The sequence below is a fragment of the Colletotrichum orchidophilum genome (assembly GCF_001831195.1).
Source record: "Colletotrichum orchidophilum strain IMI 309357 chromosome Unknown Scaffold_1.1, whole genome shotgun sequence".
NCBI classification, from domain to species: Eukaryota; Fungi; Ascomycota; class Sordariomycetes; order Glomerellales; family Glomerellaceae; genus Colletotrichum; species Colletotrichum orchidophilum.
Genome location: NW_019172957.1, coordinates 144,000 through 161,576, shown reverse-complemented (window position 1 = coordinate 161,576; position 17,577 = coordinate 144,000). Strand labels below are relative to the sequence as shown.

The following is a 17,577-nucleotide window of genomic DNA, read 5'->3' as shown; positions in this document are numbered from 1 at the left end:
CGTAATATATGCCCCCTCCTTCCCCAGCGGCCCGCCCTATGCTAGAGAGACTATATTAGCTATTTAATAATAAGTTCTATTAATAGAAGCTAAGGATTAACCAAGTTCGCCAACATCAGCGACACACAGCAGGCCCAGATTGAGGCTGGGAAGTCGAGGTTAATACAGATGGATCCAGGGCATCTGATTGCCCTGGTGTTGCTGAACGCTATATTGCAGTGGCACCTGGGCCTCGCTAATAGTCAATTGAAATAGGTGGTCATGTTGCAATAGCCTCATTTTTGGATGGTCGGAAAATGGGTATGTTGACATAACACAAACTCATCGAGGCGCTACATGACGAAATCGTGAAGCAGAACTCCCGGCACGAAGAACAGGCCAGTGAGCCTGGAACAGTCGAACGTCCGCTATCGCCATTCTGTCCGTGGCAGCGCGGTCCGGTCCTGAGTTCAACGTTCAGATTACAATATCAAAAACGGGGAGGAGGTTTAAGCCATTCTTAGACGACTTCTCATCATTCTCCAGGCTCCCGTAGAGGCAAGGTGATTATTCAGCAGCGGTACAGATACATGGATACCAGACGATAGCATTAGCGACAAACTCTGTCGATGTTAGCGATGACAATGCGTCAGAATTGGCGACCAATTGGCATATTTCTTTCAGTCCAAGGCTCGATCTAGGGAAAATGTTGAAGAAGCCATGCCCGTAGAATAAAGGGGTGGTCAACAAGGGTTTGCTAGGCTTGCCAGAAAGGCCCACTGTGGCAAGCCCTCCTCCGACACCCGCAAGGGAGGTTTGCGAAGAGTCGTGGCAGATATAAACAGAAATCGTTTGATTGCTATTAGGCCTCCCGAATTCAAACCTAGTCGTCAAACTGTTTTGTCAGACTCTAGAGCGCCGTTATCGCCATTGTCGCCAGACAAGCTTAAGGACTACCGTTGCGCTAGGCAGTAGGCTAAGCGAGCATAGAATTCGCTCTACAACGCGTAAGGCAGCCAAAAAATAAAGACTAACCTTGTTAAATATAGCAGAATTTCATAAGGACCTCATAATTCATTTCGATATTCTCGTGTACTTAGACGTATGCTGACTATGAGGTACTGTAATAGTCATACCGAGAAATGGGCCGTTCTTGCGAGGATACAGAAGTGCGAGATTCTTGTGACATCTCCGAAATATCTTTGCGACAGGAGGTACCCAGGTAGTTACTCTTCATCTCCGTCAAGCCAAATCTCGTGTCCATCGCCTTGCTTACACGCCATGGCCAGACAACACACACACACGCCCACGGCTGCTGCCAACCAGAAAGCCAAGCCCGTGAATGAGTGAGACGTCCCATAGCTATAGACAAGGGCTCCGAGTAACGATCCGACTGAACGGCCCACACCGCTAGCCACATACGAAATGCTGTGTGTTCGCGCCAGGGCCGATGGGTGAGGGCACACACTGCAGTGCATGATTTGTGGTAAGCTTTTGCCATAAATGTTGATAGTAGGGGGCGAGAAGACAGTCACTCACAGTCTAATGAGCATAAGCGCCGTGGGTGTGACGAAGACCGCGCAGAAGATCAGTGTGACTTGTATCAAGGTAATGAGCATCCAGACAGCCGGAGACTGCCCGTGCTCATTCGTCGCCGATTTCGTGAGCTTACTGACAACGGCAATGAATGGAGCAGCGCTGTAGATGATGGGAAACCCTCGCATGAAAAGACGCCAGGCTTTCAAAGCACCCAGTTTATGGATGACTTTAGGGTACACGAAGAACTGAACCGGAAGACCACATGCACCGACGATCGACAGTGTGAAGCCAATCTCGGAAGGCGTCATTCCCGGACCGCCAGAGAAGCGGAAGGGCAGAGAGTCGTTAACACCAGTCGCCGGAGGATCACTGAGGAAATTGACCCAGAGTACGGTGTACGCCCCTATATGGCTGTCATGTATGGCAGATACCATGAGCATAAGGACGAAATTACGGGTCCAAATCCATCGGAAAGGAAGCACTGGGGGAGCTTTGCTCTTCTCGGGGATGGGCGTAAGCGACCCGCTTCTCTTCTCTCCTTGCTTTCCGTCATCACATTCGTCGTCCGAGTCGTTTGGATCCTCCACATCCGCGTTACCTTCTTCCACGTCATCCCCTACTATGAAAGGCACAGCCTCCATTTCCGTTGAATCCTCGTCGTCCAATGGTGGATACGAGGCGCTGTGACTCTTCTGACCGTAGAAACAAGATAAAGCCTTTCTTGAGATTGCTAGACCAAGGTCGGGGTCACCCCTCTTCTGTGGATGTGTCTTGGATCGTGGAATATTATCAGCACGCCAGATCGTACCTCCAGGGAGCCATTGGAGGACATACCTCTTCAAGGAAGAAGAAAATCGCAATGAATGTTATGAGCAACATTGATGCATTGACAAAGGCGGGTGTTGCGTAGGGATACTTCTTGAGGAATGAGTTGTTCCCATATTTCTCAGGATACGTACTCGCAAGGTCGGCCAGTTGGCCTCCCATAATTGGGCTCAAGAGGGTGGACAAAGTGGTAGCCATGGTGGTCATGACGAATGCTCTGGATAGGAATCTGTAGCAGTACACTTTAGTCAGCCTTGGTACGACCACTCGCATAATGCATAAAACAAGACAAGGGATGGAATGGTGCCTGCCTCGTCTCGCCCACGATCTCAGTTATTACAGTTCTGGCCGTTGCTACGTTGCCATTGAAAACTCCTTCAAGACCCCATAGAAGTACCAGTTGATAGAAATGACTGGTAAATCCCAGGAGTGAAGAACTGATGACTGGAAACACACCACCGTTAATATCGATGTCAGACAATGCGAATATCTCCCTCGGAGTATAAGCTTACCTGAAGCTGCTGTGCCGAGCAGGAGAACCCTTTTGCGACCGTATTTTGGGTTGTCCGCAAGCTCGCTGATCCATAGTGATGACAAGCATTGTCCAATGATGTAGGCAGTTGATACTGTGGCAGACTGACTAACAATTTGCCCAGATGAGAGCGAAGGGTCCAGATTCTTCAACTGAAAGTAGAGGTACGTCTATTCAAGTTCATTATGAGCTTGGTGATTGCGACGAGCATTCGAAAGGCAATGTAGGTATAATCAGCTAAGGATGCTCACTTACAGAGGCAGACGACCTGACACAGGGTTCCGCAAAACGCAACATGAACAGAATCCCCAGCTGTCCTTTTTTGGGCATATCAATCCAACTTACGCTTTCTTGAGAAGAAGCCATCTTTGGTCGAACCTTTTTCCTGGCACCAGCCAAGCAAGTTGGCCACAATAAAACCACCTCGCAATAATATGCAGCCTAAGGCTTGGTAAGGGCAGACAAGTTCAAATGAGGGTGTTGATTCAAAGTCATACTCAGGTGAGGAGCATTTCCAAAGCGAAGGGTGTTACTAACACATTGCGCGTCACGGTTTCTATGCAGGGATCTTCTACATCAGTTTTAAGCACGCGGCCCAAAGCTGACTTGCATACAGGGTTCGCGATATAACTGGACTGCGTTTAGACCCTAGATTCATGATTCTGGAGCCTAAATACCATGGCTGATCTTCGTGGTCATGTACAGCCACCAGCACCCGGGGAGAGCCGGGACGACTGTGACCCAGTACCAGAATCACCATGGTCACTGAGGAGCAAAGCCGGTGTTAATGAAGACCAGGCCCGAGTCGCACAGCCCGACTGGCCAGACCCGAGTAAGCTCCACAGACCCGAGTAAGCTTCATAGACCCGAGTAAATTGCACAAACCAACCTCCAGGCAAGGAAGCTTGGAACACCCTAAACATCCTAGCATTCCTACCCGACAACAATGTGTTTTCATGTGCCCAGTGAAAAATTGAGTTTTGGGGGCGTCACTGTCGAGGAATGTCACTTCCAGTCTAACACGCTGTCCATAGACTGTGGCGAGTCATGAGTCTTGCGAATCAGCTCAATGTACCCATCCGCTTCTACCGTAACACTAATTAGCATGTTGTACTTTTCTCAATGACTCTGAACTCTGAAAGTTGGTGATTCTTCTAATTCAACACATTAGCATCCCTGGGACGTATCACGAGAATGCGTTCATTATCTGAAATGTTCCCATTCAGCAGGATATTTGCGCACGGGCGCAGTTCTGACCGCGATGAAATTGCATACAAGTCTGTTGATTTACAAGCCGACGATGATAACCAACCCACGCCTGACAAACCATCCATGGTTCAGTTGGCGAAGGTCCAGAAGAAGCTGAGATTCTTTCGCACCGGATTCTATATCACCCATGCCTTCCAAGCTTTGTTCTTCGCGTTGTGGTTCTTCCGCGACGGCGACGCACCACACCCGCACGCCACATATCGCGATATTGAGTGGAGTGGTCTCCTAGGCGAGGACTGGAACGGGATTGTTCCCAATGGTACGTAAAGTCCAACAAAGATGCAGAGCGGCCCTCAACCACGCTTACCGTTACTAAGATGTATCGTGGCATTAGGAATCGGGTACCCATTAAAGCTGACCTACTGGGGTCAAGACCACCCTTACTATATGCCCGAGAACATATTCGACGACTTTGACAAGTCAATGGCTATGATCAATCACTGGAAGCATATGCATAATAGTAAGTCTGGATCATTATCATTTGCCAAGATGTCACGGTTGACCTCTTGGGCCTTGATCACAGGCTCCAGCATATTTATCAGGCCAGATGAGCCCCGTGCCAAGCGAATCAAGCCCGATGGCAATATCGCCGAGTTGCCACCGTTCTGGCCTTGGGATCCCCTTGAAGACGGCAGGGAGCTCTACGCCATTCGCGGCTTCCACCAAATGCATTGCATAGTAGGGACCAATTTCACACCCCCTCCCCTCGGCTTCCCTTGAAGACGATCGTACTCTCCGACGATGGCTAACTTAGAAAACTTTGCCCTGTTGTAGTTTGTTATCTCCGAAGAGTTTACCTACCATTACGGGCGAACCAACGACTCGCTCTGGACGGCCGGACATGTGGCACACTGCATCAACACCCTTCGCGACGCCATCATGTGCATGGCGGATGCCCAGCCCTTGTCATATGTCAACGGTTACAAGAACGGCCACGCAACGGATGATCAGGCCATGATGTGCAGAGACTGGGAGGAATTGCACAAGTTCGTCACTGACCCTGCGAGGGGATTGCGGATCAAGAATATCGCGCCTGCCGGAAGCAAGAACGAGAAGATGGCCCCCATCATACCTTATCCTCACTTGACTGACCCAGAGCTGAGGGGCATAGCGTGATGGAAAAGTTCACGGGATTATGTACATGATAGAGCGCAGAGTACCTAGAAGACCATTTAACAAACGGCTCGAAATTGTCCGACTGTCCATGACAAAACTCGCACAATGATGACAATCATGGAGTACAGTTAAAATGATGGAAATGACCACTGGGAGATACCTAGGGGCTGGGATGGGCTGTGCTTTTGCGTCGTTCTTTGTCGTTTTCTAGAGCTATCAAATCGTCATCTTGCCTTTTTTCTGCACCCATACATAGTGCGTTTGTGGTATGAATCTAGGTGACACACACCTCGCCTTCGGGTCCCGGGACAAGCTTGCTGTCTTTCACGGTGCCTTTCTCACCCAGTAGGGTAGTGCGGATGATAACTACACTTCTACCCCTGAGTTAAAAATACGGCCTCCAGATGGGAGTATCGCAATATGACAGTAGCCATCATCACCTGAGATGTTATGCGCCAGGACTTCGGGGCAGAGGTATGCGAAGATGGCTGAACAGGTATCAAAGTGTATTAAGCTAGAATCTCAGTTAACAATGTACAGAAATGAAAAACTATTTGTGCAATCATGTGCGCAACTGCAAACCCACATGGCGGCACAAGAAGTCGTAGCCATCTACAACAGCTTGTCTAGCAACCGCCGTAGGAACTCTCTGCAACCCTCCCAAGTCGAACAAGTGACCTACACCTTCCACAATCCTCAACTCTGCATTAACATGAATCTCTTGCAGCGCCTCCCACGTCCGCTGGGCCTGCTGCCACGGTATCAGGTCATCTCCTCGTGGGTGCAGGATAAAAGTCGGCGTCGTGTAGTTGCCGGCCCTGACTTGCGCCAGCGGGCTGACCGCTACAATATCGGCCTGCGCCGGCGCAGCAGGCTCTCTGCGCATTTTCTTGTCCAAGCCCGCGAGCAGGACGTGCAGTGTGCGGCCGCTGCAGTTCATGTACAGCGCCAGCCTGCTGCGCGGGTCCGAGGGTGCGAGCCAGCCACCCAAGGCTTTCTTGCTGGGGGCAACATTGTACTTGGTGATGGGTGCGTCGAAGACGCCTTTGGTCCAGAGATGCTCGTCGAGCTCGAATGATGCCCCCGTGGCCGCCTCAGGTAAACCTGCGCCTTCGGGAATGTTGGGACGCATCCAGAATGGATCTTCGTAGTCCAGCGGGCAATACAAAGCGAAGATGGCCTCGGGAGGCTGTACTCCGCGGGCCTTTGATGTCCAGGCCAGTGTCGTGGCGAGGTGCCCGCCCGTGGACCAGCCTATGACCACAACCTTGGACGCGTCCACGGATATGTCTGATCTAGAGAGGGCAACGTGGGGCAATGTGGTGCGAATCCAGTGCAGGCCGTCGACGACGTCAGTCATTGGCCCCTCGGACAAGGTCGTTTCGGGACAGAGCCTGTAGTCAATGCTAATGGGGAGGAAGCCAGCATCCAGGAGCATGGCGGTTTGGTCTGCTCGGACATCGTGCCTCGAAAGCATAATGTGGCCACCTCCGTGAATCATGAGCGCTGCGTAGAAAATGTCAGTCTGTGGCTGCGTCGCATGATGGAACGCAATGGGCAATTAGTAGTCTCGCTCACCTACGGGAAGTGTCTTTCCGGGCTCAACGAGCTCGTCTGGATAGTGAATGTCGGCGTAAAGTTTCTGGCCGTCGACTTCCTTGAATTGGACCGTCTCCAGACGCAAAGGAGCGTCGAATGGGGATGCCGTGATGACTCTGAGGAGCTGAGACTCCTTCGTCGAGCTGCGGCTCCAGTCAACCCACTTGAAGCCGGCTGCGAGGAGATCCTTTTTCCACAGCTCCTCGCTCGCCAAGGCATGCCATCGGCCATCAGATGACAGCCACCATCCCTCTAGAAGCCCAAAAACAAGGTCAAACCAATAAAGGTTCTGCGTCAACTCCACCAGGCAAAGCAGCCCATCTGGCTTCAACATTTCATGGATGTGAGATGTCGAGTTCACGAGGTCTCTTGTGGCATGGATGCAGTTTGTCGACAGGATAATATCGTACTTGCCAACAAAGTCAGGTCGAGTATCCTTCTCGATATCAACCACTTGGTACTCCATGAAAGACCATTTCGAAAACTTGCGCTTTGCTGCTGCCACAAGCGAAGACGATAGATCCGTGAATGTGTAGATGAAATTGTGGCCCAGTCCGACCAGGGTCTCAACAACATTCTTCGTCGTTCCTCCCGTGCCTGCACCAAGCTCGAGTATCCTCAGCTCTCGCTTTCCACCCATGTCTCTAAGCAAGGATGATAGGTACTGAGACAGCACAAGCGTTCCGGTTTTGAACATGGGCGCGTTGGTGTAGACGTCTCCGAGAAGCTCACGGGCAGCCGCATTCCCAAAGAGAACTGAAACTGGGTCAACCCGTCCAGTCAGGCAGTCGGCCAGCTGTTGACCTGTGGAGTGGAGGAGCATAGTTTCCGAGGTGTGCTTTGGAAACTTTTGCAGTAGCTCGTCCTTGAGAACAGACGCAGGGACTGTGGGGACGGGTAGCTGTGTCCGGATAAACTCTCCGTCTGCCCGTTTGCTGAGCAGGCCGGCCGTGGCCAAGATTTCGTGCAGCTGAACTATGACCTTGGCGTGCTTTGGAAGGGCTTCCATGGGCGGGAGCGTGGCACCAGGGGCGACTGATGTTAGGTCACAGCCGAGGGAGACGAATGCTGTCAACACGTATTGCACCACGAGGGCGGACTGGGTGGGGAAGACGTCGGCGTAGAAGTCGGTGAAGCCTGTGTCTTCGGCGTGCCTGTCGTAGGAGACTATCGTCTCGGAGAAGATGTGGCGGCCTGCGACTGCAAGAGGCGTGCTGCCTGGAACTTCTTTGTCCGTGAAGCCCGTGGAAGAAGGGACAACGTGACTATCGTGGAGCGAGCTGGCCGAGTTGCTGGCGCGAGAAACTTCCGATGTTGAGGCTCTTGGCATCTTGTCCCGTCGCTGGGGCTCGCCTCCACTCAAAAGATCTGCCACCCCTCGCACATCAGCACAGTTGGCCAGCTTCTCCTGCGCGACGACAATCCCAAAACGGGTCTTGATCTCGGCCAACACCTCTGTTATGAGCAGGGAGTCGATGCCAAGAGCGTCCAGTGAAGAGGTTGGAAGCACCTCATCCACGGCTATCTCAATGATCTCGCTTAGCATCGTTCGCAACTTGGATAAGGCGTCATTCGGTTCGGCAGTACCGACAGTGACTGCGAGCGGATCCAGCTGGGTGGCTTCGACCGTGCCGAGGGTGATCTTTTGAGCAGGTGCCCATTCTGGATCACTTCGCTCCGATTCGTAGCCAGAATCCACCGTGACGACTGGCTGTTCCTCAACCTCTACGGCCGAGGATTTGTTGAGCCTGGTAAGGCTCTTTGCCAGAGACTTGAGTGGGACACCTTTGAAGTTTGCCCCCAAGACGGCCATAACAATCTGACCGGTAGCGGCCTCACACACGAATATGTCATTCGTTCTCGTGTTGGCGGGCGTGTTCTCGTCGAACCGTGTGTGTACAATCCACTCACGGTCAGCGCTTCTCTTGTCCACGCAATACGGGGTGAAAATGATCTCGTCTATAGAGGTGCACATAAGTACAAATCTCTGGTCTCTGGGTGACAAGCAGTTGGTGTGAATTCCAGCAACCTGGAGAAAGTTGTCCAACATGATGGGATCCGTGATGCCCGCATCAATCAGCCCGTGCTGCTTCGCTGGGACCTTGACCGTAGCGGTAGCCACATTATCAGACGCAGATATGCTGTGAACACCCCGGTAGTAGTCGGCGTAGTCAACGACGTTTGAGAACATGTCATATACCATCACCCCACTCATACCGGTAGCCATTGCTGATGCAGAGGTCTGGCTTGTCCCTAGGCGGCCGAGCACCCGGAGTCGTCGTTCCGCCATGGCGTCGTCGGCCTGCTGCCACGAAAAGGAACCGGTGGCATGCCTTGTCGGCACATCAACTGGTCGCGAGCTGGTGGTCGCTTGGCTGCTGATGACGAATTTCCACGATTCCGGTGCCGTCTGGTGGAGGTGCACGCGCACCACGGTTCTATCGCTGGTCCCCAGAGGAGCCAGCATCGTAAGACACTCAACATGTGGCACACGCTTTTGTTTGGAACTGGTGCGATGTGCGTCTAGACTGGCAGATTGGGCGACAATCTCCATGTACATGGATGCCGGACACAGGTGCTGACCAGCGACTGCGTGGCCACTCGCAGCCAGTTGGAATGTGTCACTAGATGTGTTCACCTCCGAGATGAGCTCTCCGTTTGCGCGATCATGTTTCACCAATTTGACAAGCCGCGGAGCCCGGGTGGTCTCGATCGTGGCTGGTGATAGCCTTTGCTCCAGCAAGAGCCAGTGAGACGTCTGTTCGAACTGGTATGGTGGCACGTTCACCTTTTGGTAGCGATACCCAGATGATGGATGGTGCAGCCAGTATTGAGCAGCCGAGCCTGCCTTCCACAGCTCACAGGCTGCCTTTGCCAAATTTCGCATAGCGTTCGCTGCGCCCAGCTGCATTGGCAAGAAGACGTCGGATCTATTCGTTGCGTTGATGGCTCGTTTGGCCATGGCGAGAATGGGTGTTGCCGATCCTGATTCAACCCAGATTGCTCTGGGGAAACGACTTGCGATACGATTCACAGCCTCGTTGAGATAGACAGGCTGTCGTGTATGATTCACTATGGCCTCGGGTGTGAAATTGGTCCATGCCTCATGAAGGGTGCAGGTCTCGATGGGGATGCGAGGTGGCTGAACCTTGACGGAACCAGCAATCTTCAACAGGTCCTTCAGTATCGCGTCTGTCAGGTGAGAGTGGTACGCATGAGTGTTGCCCAGCTCGTGTACCTTGAAACTGCGGCACAGCTCTGCAGCTTTCGCAATGGAGAGGGTGTCACCGGCGAGCACAAACTGCTGCGGGCCATTATAGCAGGCGACTTCCACGCGTAGACCGTCTCCCGAGTTGACTTGTGAGATGATATGATCGAGATCGGCCCTGGTGCACTCCACCGCTAGCATCGCACCGTGGTCAGGGCCCCAGGCATCCCGGACCAAGCGGGCCCTACCTACGACGAGCCGGAAAGTGTCCTCGAGAGAAATGGAGTCGGCCACGCATAGCGCGGTCAGCTGGCCGAAGCTATGGCCGAGCAGAGTGTCGACCTCCAGGCCAGAGTCAATCCAGCTTCTTGCGCAGGACAACTGCAGAGACAGAAGCCTGCAATGGAGCAAAACACTATCTTCAATCTCCTCTGGCTCGAAAATACCGGGAAAGAGGCTGGGGTAACCCAGTCGTCTGCAGACCGAGTCGCACTCATCCTAAACATAGAGAGTCAGCCGTCCATTTATTCTAAGCAGGCAGACTGTCAACGGGAAGGCAATCACTTACCAAGTGCTTTTGAAAAAGATCGCTGCTGTTATAGAGCTCCTTCGAGACAGTTACAGTTTGCCCCGTCTGGCCGCCAAAACACAAGACTATGGGACTCTTAATGGCATCAAATGCCTTCGTCCCGCTCAGACTGGATATTGTACTGTCAATCGCATCGGAAACAAAGCCCACACGGCATTTCAATGACACGTCGTGGGCTCGTGCTATGTTGTAAGAAATGTCTCCAAGGGATGCTGTGCCCTTGGAAAGATACGTCTTTAGAGCTTCCGCGTAGGAGGTAAGGCTGGTTGCGGTCTTTGCCGAAAGAAGAATGGGGTGGGGGAAAAGACTGGGATGGACGGCTGGGGTGATGATTGCCGCGCGTCTCCTCTCGACTGGATGAGCGCGGATGAGAATGGCTGCGTTGCTTCCAGCTGCTCCATAGTTGTTGACCATGGCGATATGCTTGCTCGATGTCCATGGAACTGTTTTCGTCGATACAGTGATGCGGTCTCCGGCTGAGGTTCTGATCTTTGGGTTGATGGAAGTGAAGGAGGCTTGTTTTGGTATCGTCTTGTAATGCATCATGAGTAGACATTTGATGACCCCGGCTGCTCCGGAGGCGGCCTCAGCATGACCGATATTATCCTTGACCGAGCCAACATATAACTGCTCGGTGCGCAGGGGACCAGTAAGAGCGGACCGAATGCTCTCGTATTCAATCGGGTCGCCGACTTGAGTACCTATGTGCAATGTCAGCGTTAATGTTATCAAGACATGAAGAGACTACATATGCAGATATATTTGAGGGCTCACCAGTTCCATGCGCCTCTACATAGGTTACATCCTGAGCCTGTATGCCGGCGTCGTTGAGCACCCGCTTGTACAAAGTACTTTGCGAATCTGAGTGCGGAACGGTGATCGGGCTGCAGCTTGAGTTCTGGTTGACTGCTGAGGATGCGATGACTCCAATCACAACGTCGCCATCAGCCAAAGCTGTGGACAGTCTTTTCAACACAACCATTCCCGCCCCTTCTCCGCGACAGTAGCCACCAGCATCAGCATCGAAAGCCCTGGAGGAACCTTTTGGATTAAGGAAGGATGCTCCTGCCAGGTTCTGGTGGAGAGAGGGGCTCGTGATGATGTTGACGCCGCCAGCAAGCGCCATGGAACACTCCCCGCCGAGAAGAGCTTTGCAGGCGGTATGTATAGCTACAGCAGAGGAGGAACATGCTGTGTCCACTGTAAGAGAAGGACCCTCCCAGCCGAAATGATGGCTGATGCGGCCGCTAATAAAAGCCCGCAAGATGCCGGTTGCTGCGAAGGCATTGGCAGCGTGGGAGGCCACGTTTTCCTCATAGTCGACAGCGCCCACGCCAAGGTAGCAGCCAACATCTTTGACGCGCTTGGCAGACGGTTTGCTGCAGTATCCAGACGATGACATCGCCTCATATGCAACCTGGAGGGCGAGTCGCTGCTGAGGGTCCATTGATTTCGCCTCGCGGCCCGAAATCCCAAAGAACTTGTGATCAAAAACGTCTGGCCGGTCGATAAAGTTGCCCCAGAACGTGTCCAACACGGGCTCACGCTGTAGCCGGGCAGGGTCGAAGCGATCGGTGGGCATACTGTCAATGCACGTGCCGCCCCCCTCGACAAGCCGCCAGAACGCGCCAAGGCTCTCAGACTGAGGAAATCTACAAGACATGCCCACGACGGCGATCTCTTCCGTCTCGGTGGGCTTCCTGGGTCGCATTTGTTGTTTACATCTCGCCAGTGATCTGGGGAGACACAATTCAGAGCCAAAGCTGACTATCGCTGTCTGATCTGGGCTCAGGTGGGCCACGGTCTTCTTCACCGTCTCAAACCAGTTGGCACGTTGGCCAAGAATCAGTTGTGTCGCAATATCGTGAAGAGCGCCGGTGGTGATGAGCTCAGCGTCAGCTGTGGAACGAAGTGGTAGCCGCAACTCGGTGGCCTCGGGCAGTCGAAGATTTTCATGCTGCGCGTAAAGGCTGATGAGAGTCTTGGAGGTCTCGCTGTGCTTTAGATGGTGATAGCTTCCTTGCAGGTCAATAGCTGTCGTGGCGATGTCGGCCTTCCTCAGAAGCGAACTGAAATCAGCTTCGCTGGCATGTGGCAGTGTGATGGTGAGATTTCTATCCTCAGTCACGCAGGATATGTACGCCTAGCGAGTTTTGTCAGCCATCAAGTTCTGGACATGGGTTTCTTCTTAGTAAGAAATGCAGACTTACGTTAGGGAAACGGTCCAAGCATGTGTCCAGGGTCGCTCTCTCTGCCGGCGTCCTGCAACGCACTGACACGACCTTAACTGGCGAAGAAGTTTGCTCTATGTCAACTGCAATACCAAAACAGGCAGCTAGTCGAACGGCATTGGAGACATTTCCTTCAAAGTGCTGCCAGTCTCGAGCTGAAGAATAGGACGCAGCTGAGAGAAACCCAACACAAAAGCCCTGCGCTGCCTCAAAGTTTTCCAGGCTGGTACCGTGTTGCTGAATTAGGTCGACAACCTGCGTGATGACCGTGAGCGGCGCCAGTTCTGTGTTTGACAGCACTGTATCGTCTATGCTGCTGGAGCCAGCCACAATTTCTTGCAATCTTTGAAGCTTTGCTGCGGCTGGGAAGTCTGGCGAGCCGTATGCTTGTTGGACCTGTGGCCATAGCGAGGGAAGTGTGCCCAGTGTCTTGCGCAGAAATTCGAGGCGCGCATCTTCTCGGAAGGCAGACTGGAGGTCTTCAACGTCCCGCCGTGTCCAAGCAGTTCTTTGTGGCCCAAAGAGGGCCACGCGAAACTCCGTGGCAGCATTGTTGAAAGGCATGATGGTTTGGAGTATGCGACAAGGCACCGTTGAAGAACGATGTTTTGAAAGCTGATAAATGACAGAAGTATAAATGTTTCCTGCCTGGTCGGTCTGTGGTGGTCCCGCTTGTGCATGTGTACATGTGGATTCTAGTACTCAGTTGCATGAAACTTGACTGTTGCTTAGTCTGCTTCATTCTGTACCTGGGTATATGTTGTACCTCAACTTAACTCACGAACAGAAAAGCTAATCAAAACTTAATAAATATAGAAGTATACAAATCACTTTAAATTTAATCTTTAGTAGTAGATCTTGTAGTACATGAGACTTTTTTATTTACTTTAATATTATATTTCATCACTTATTAAATATTCCTTATTGTCATATTATAAATTACTTAAATAAAGTATTAATTTTAGTTATTTCTTTAAATTTAGCTCCAAGAATTATAATTTTAGACTTTTTTAAATACGTATATATATATATAAAGCTAATCTTATGTAATAAGATTAGGAACTGGGTTATTTGGCTTTTAAAAGAAGTGGTTGAAAAGTAGGTGTTCTATTGGGTGCCTGTACAAAAAGTGGGGTGTCGGATTAAGGCCGGGGACGGTAGAAGCTTCACAGGGTGCCATCACGCCGGCGGGTAGAAGCGGACTCTGGAGGTGCTTTGCATGCAACGAATTGCCGAGAAGACGGTCGCCTGTTTCCCGTCTAAGTGGGTGCCCGGACCCCTGATTCTCTGGAGAGAATACTGTCGCAAGTAGTCCCCGTGTACTCGGTGCCGACATGACCTAAACAGCAGTTTAAACAGCGGCCCCACGCCCTAAAAACCTAGCACCCATTCACAAGGAAGACATCCTATGGCTAATTTAATGTCATGCTTATCGCTGCTGTCAAAATGAAACATATTGCCGCGTAATGCACAGTTCTTTTTTTATTATCTTGGTATCGGAGCAAGGTCCGTGACTGAGAACTAATATAGAGTTTAGACCCGTATCGTGGGTCCTATATGCAGGTTTAGGTGTACCTGAGTAAAAGCGTCAACTCCACCAGGGCCGACCGCATTCCTCCGAGCTTCAAGCAGAAGAAAAGAACACCCACCGAACTACCTATTTGAAATGCATGGTGGATCTCATGCCACAGCGTCTGTTCAAGTCAGTAGACATCCTTTTCATTGCATGCTTGTATGCTGGCAAGAAGTCTACCATGCCCGTGATTATGCTTGCCAACATGACCTTGGTAGATTGTAGTCCCTCGCGGCTCGCTGCCGCTACGGTGGTTCTGCTTGTGGTCCTGCAGCTTGGGCGGACATGGTGGCGTCTTCGTCATATTCCCGGGCCATTCTTTGCAAAGTTCACGAACTTCCAGAGGGTTTACTGGGTCAAAACCAAACGCGCTCACCTAATTCTTCAAGAGGCGCATGATGAATATGGCGAACTTGTGCGCATTGGCCCAAACACGGTCTCCATCCACAATCCGGAACTCATCCCGACGATATACACTGCGCGAATAGGATTTCCCAAGGTGAGCGCTTTCTCATCGAATTGGCTCTCTCTTACTGCCACAGTCTAACGTGTCCGTTTTCAGTCAGATTTCTATCCAACGCTTCAGGCCTACACTCCAAATGGGGGTGCATTGGAAGCCATCTTCAACACCACAAGCGATGAGGTCCACAAGAGGCTCAAGACGCCTATCGCACCTCTTTTTACTCTTGCCAATATACCATCCCTGGAGCCTCGCGTCAACGAAGTCCTCGAATGCATACACGAGAAGTTGGAGTGCAAATTCGTTGGCAACGACCAGGTGTTTAATCTAGGCGATTGGCTTCAGTTCTTCGCATTCGATGTCATGGGGACTTTAACATTTTCGAAGCGGTATGGATTCCTGGATACAGGCAAGGATGTTGGAGGCATGCTAGCCAGCATTGTGTTTTTCATGCGAACCTCTGCACCGGTATGCTGCCCCGGTCATGAATGCTGAAGAGGGGTGCCAAGGGATGAACTGACATTGATGATCATAAAGTTTACGCAAATGCCAATGATTGACTGGCTACTCCGAAAGAACCGCGTGGGTGACGCCATCCAACGTGCTTTGGGGCTCCAAGCATCGATGAGCATTATGGGGTTTGTAGCAAAAGCCATTGCCGAGAAGAGGGAAGCGCTCGCCAACAATGTCGAAAAGAGGGACGTGGAAAATGACAAGTATGCTCGTGGGTCGGACTTTCTCACAAGATATGTTGAGGTGTCGCAGCAAGACCCTTCGCTACCTCCGTCGTGAGTTAAATCCCGCAGAGTCGACAAGTATGGACAGTTTTGACTTTTGTAATAGGGCTCCGGCTGCATGGACGTTTTCCAATGTCATCGCTGGCTCTGATTCTGTGGGAAGTCTCATGCGTACAACCATGTACAACCTACTGGTATACCCTCACACGTTCGATAAGCTCTTCAAAGAACTGAAGGATGCCAATGTCTCACGGCCATACCCAACATGGACTGAGATCCGGAACCTGCCGTACCTGGACGCCTGCGTTCTGGAGGGAATCCGCATGCACCCGCCTTTCGCCCTTCCTTTCGAGCGCGTTGTACCAAAGGGCGGTATCACAATCGCAGGCCAACATCTACCGGAGGGCACTAATGTCGGCGGGAATGCTTACGTTGTGAACCGGCACAAGGGCTGGTTCGGAGACGATGCTGAATTCTGGAGGCCGGAGCGATGGATCGAGAAGGACGAGGCTCACAAAAGAAAGTTGGAGGCCGGAATTCTCACCGTAAGTACTTTTCATGATATTCACGACCCTGATCCTAGCTTCGCTTTCTCCTCGTTTCTCTACGTGGCGCGCTTGCTGACTGAGCTGCCAAAGTTCGGCGGTGGGCGGCGCATCTGCATCGGTAGGTATGTGGGCATTCTAGAAATCAAGAAGATCTTAGCATTTCTCATAGCCAACTATGATGTGAGTCCCCCACAAATGTCTGGCTTAATAGTTGCAGTTCTAACATCAAGTAGATACATGTCGTAGATCCCCACAGGTTCCAGTATGAGAACTCGTGGTTCTTCTTCCAAAAGGGTCTGTATGCAAGGATCGAGAAACGACCGGAGGTAGGGGAGTGAAGCCGACTTTCCAGACTGGGGCGTGTTAAATAAATACAATACCGAAAACAACCAGCTTTTAAAGTAGATATAGAAGTGTAGTTACTATACAGGAACTAATACTCCTTTCTTATATATGTCTCCGTTACTTATTATGATGTTATTATTATCGTATTTAACGCTATAGCAGTAAAGGTACAGCCGCTTTAATAATAAACTTCTTAAGGAGTATATAATATAAAAAGCTATAGGCTTAAGCTATTTAGTTATAAATATATTTATACAGCTAGCTAATCGTAATAAGGGTTTATATTAATTAAAATCGGGGTTATAATACCTATAAATAATAATTATAATTAAAACTTTTTAAAAAGGCTATTTTAAGAAATTAAAAAATAATAAATATTAAGTAATTAATTAAAACAAATTGTTAAAATTATTAATAAAAATAATTAAAAATAATTATAAATTTTAAAAAAAGTTAATTATTAACAAAGTTATAGAAATTTATTTTAAAATTTAATTGAAAACTTATATTTTAGATGAATTTTAATCTTAGATAAATCTTTTAGTTTTTTGAAGTTTTTTTTAAATTATTTTATTTTAAGATAATTGTTTAACTTTGAAAAGTTTTAAATTGTATTAAATTATTTAGATTTAAAATCAGCGTTAATTATTATTATTTAATTCATATTTTAAGTTTGTTTTATTTATAAAAATAATACATTAATTTTAATATTAACTCTATATAAAATAAAATAAGTGTTATAAAATAATAAAATAAGTCCTAAGTTTTTTCTATATAATAAACTATAATATTGAATCTTTTTTTTAAAGGATTTAGTCTCGTAGACTTATAATATTAAATAAAATTTATAAATTTAATTTTTATAAAGATTATCAAATATTATCAACCATTTTAAAAGTTTTTTATTTTATTAAATTAATAAGGTTTCTTTAAATCTTTATTTAAATTTATAAAGCTTATTTAAAATACTAAAGTATTTTTTTAAAAAGAAAATGAAATAAAATAAATATTAAGCGTGTTTATAGTA

General features: G+C 49.6%; 4 protein-coding genes across 4 annotated transcripts; 2 read left to right on the top strand and 2 right to left on the bottom strand.

Moving 5' to 3' along the window:
* Positions 1-1,514: 1,514 nt before the first annotated feature.
* CORC01_00030 (uncharacterized protein) lies at positions 1,515-2,550 on the bottom strand (the record flags this gene model as incomplete). The annotated part of the gene is made up of 2 exons (XM_022611688.1): positions 1,515-2,288; positions 2,353-2,550. The coding sequence occupies 2 exons, from the start codon at positions 2,548-2,550 to the stop codon at positions 1,515-1,517; spliced, it is 972 nt and encodes a 323-aa protein (XP_022481693.1).
* A 1,657-nt stretch (positions 2,551-4,207) lies between these two features.
* Positions 4,208-5,260, top strand: CORC01_00029 (uncharacterized protein; the record flags this gene model as incomplete). Its single annotated transcript, XM_022611687.1, has 4 exons — positions 4,208-4,403; positions 4,479-4,604; positions 4,668-4,822; positions 4,919-5,260. 4 exons carry the CDS (start codon positions 4,208-4,210, stop codon positions 5,258-5,260), a joined length of 819 nt encoding a protein of 272 aa, XP_022481692.1.
* A 562-nt stretch (positions 5,261-5,822) lies between these two features.
* Positions 5,823-13,451, bottom strand: CORC01_00028 (beta-ketoacyl synthase domain-containing protein; the record flags this gene model as incomplete). The annotated part of the gene is made up of 5 exons (XM_022611686.1): positions 5,823-6,766; positions 6,839-10,565; positions 10,636-11,357; positions 11,431-12,799; positions 12,867-13,451. The coding sequence occupies 5 exons, from the start codon at positions 13,449-13,451 to the stop codon at positions 5,823-5,825; spliced, it is 7,347 nt and encodes a 2,448-aa protein (XP_022481691.1).
* Positions 13,452-14,641: 1,190 nt separating this feature from the next.
* Positions 14,642-16,543, top strand: CORC01_00027 (cytochrome P450; the record flags this gene model as incomplete). The annotated part of the gene is made up of 6 exons (XM_022611685.1): positions 14,642-14,959; positions 15,023-15,388; positions 15,458-15,708; positions 15,764-16,202; positions 16,296-16,385; positions 16,439-16,543. 6 exons carry the CDS (start codon positions 14,642-14,644, stop codon positions 16,541-16,543), a joined length of 1,569 nt encoding a protein of 522 aa, XP_022481690.1.
* Positions 16,544-17,577: the final 1,034 nt, after the last annotated feature.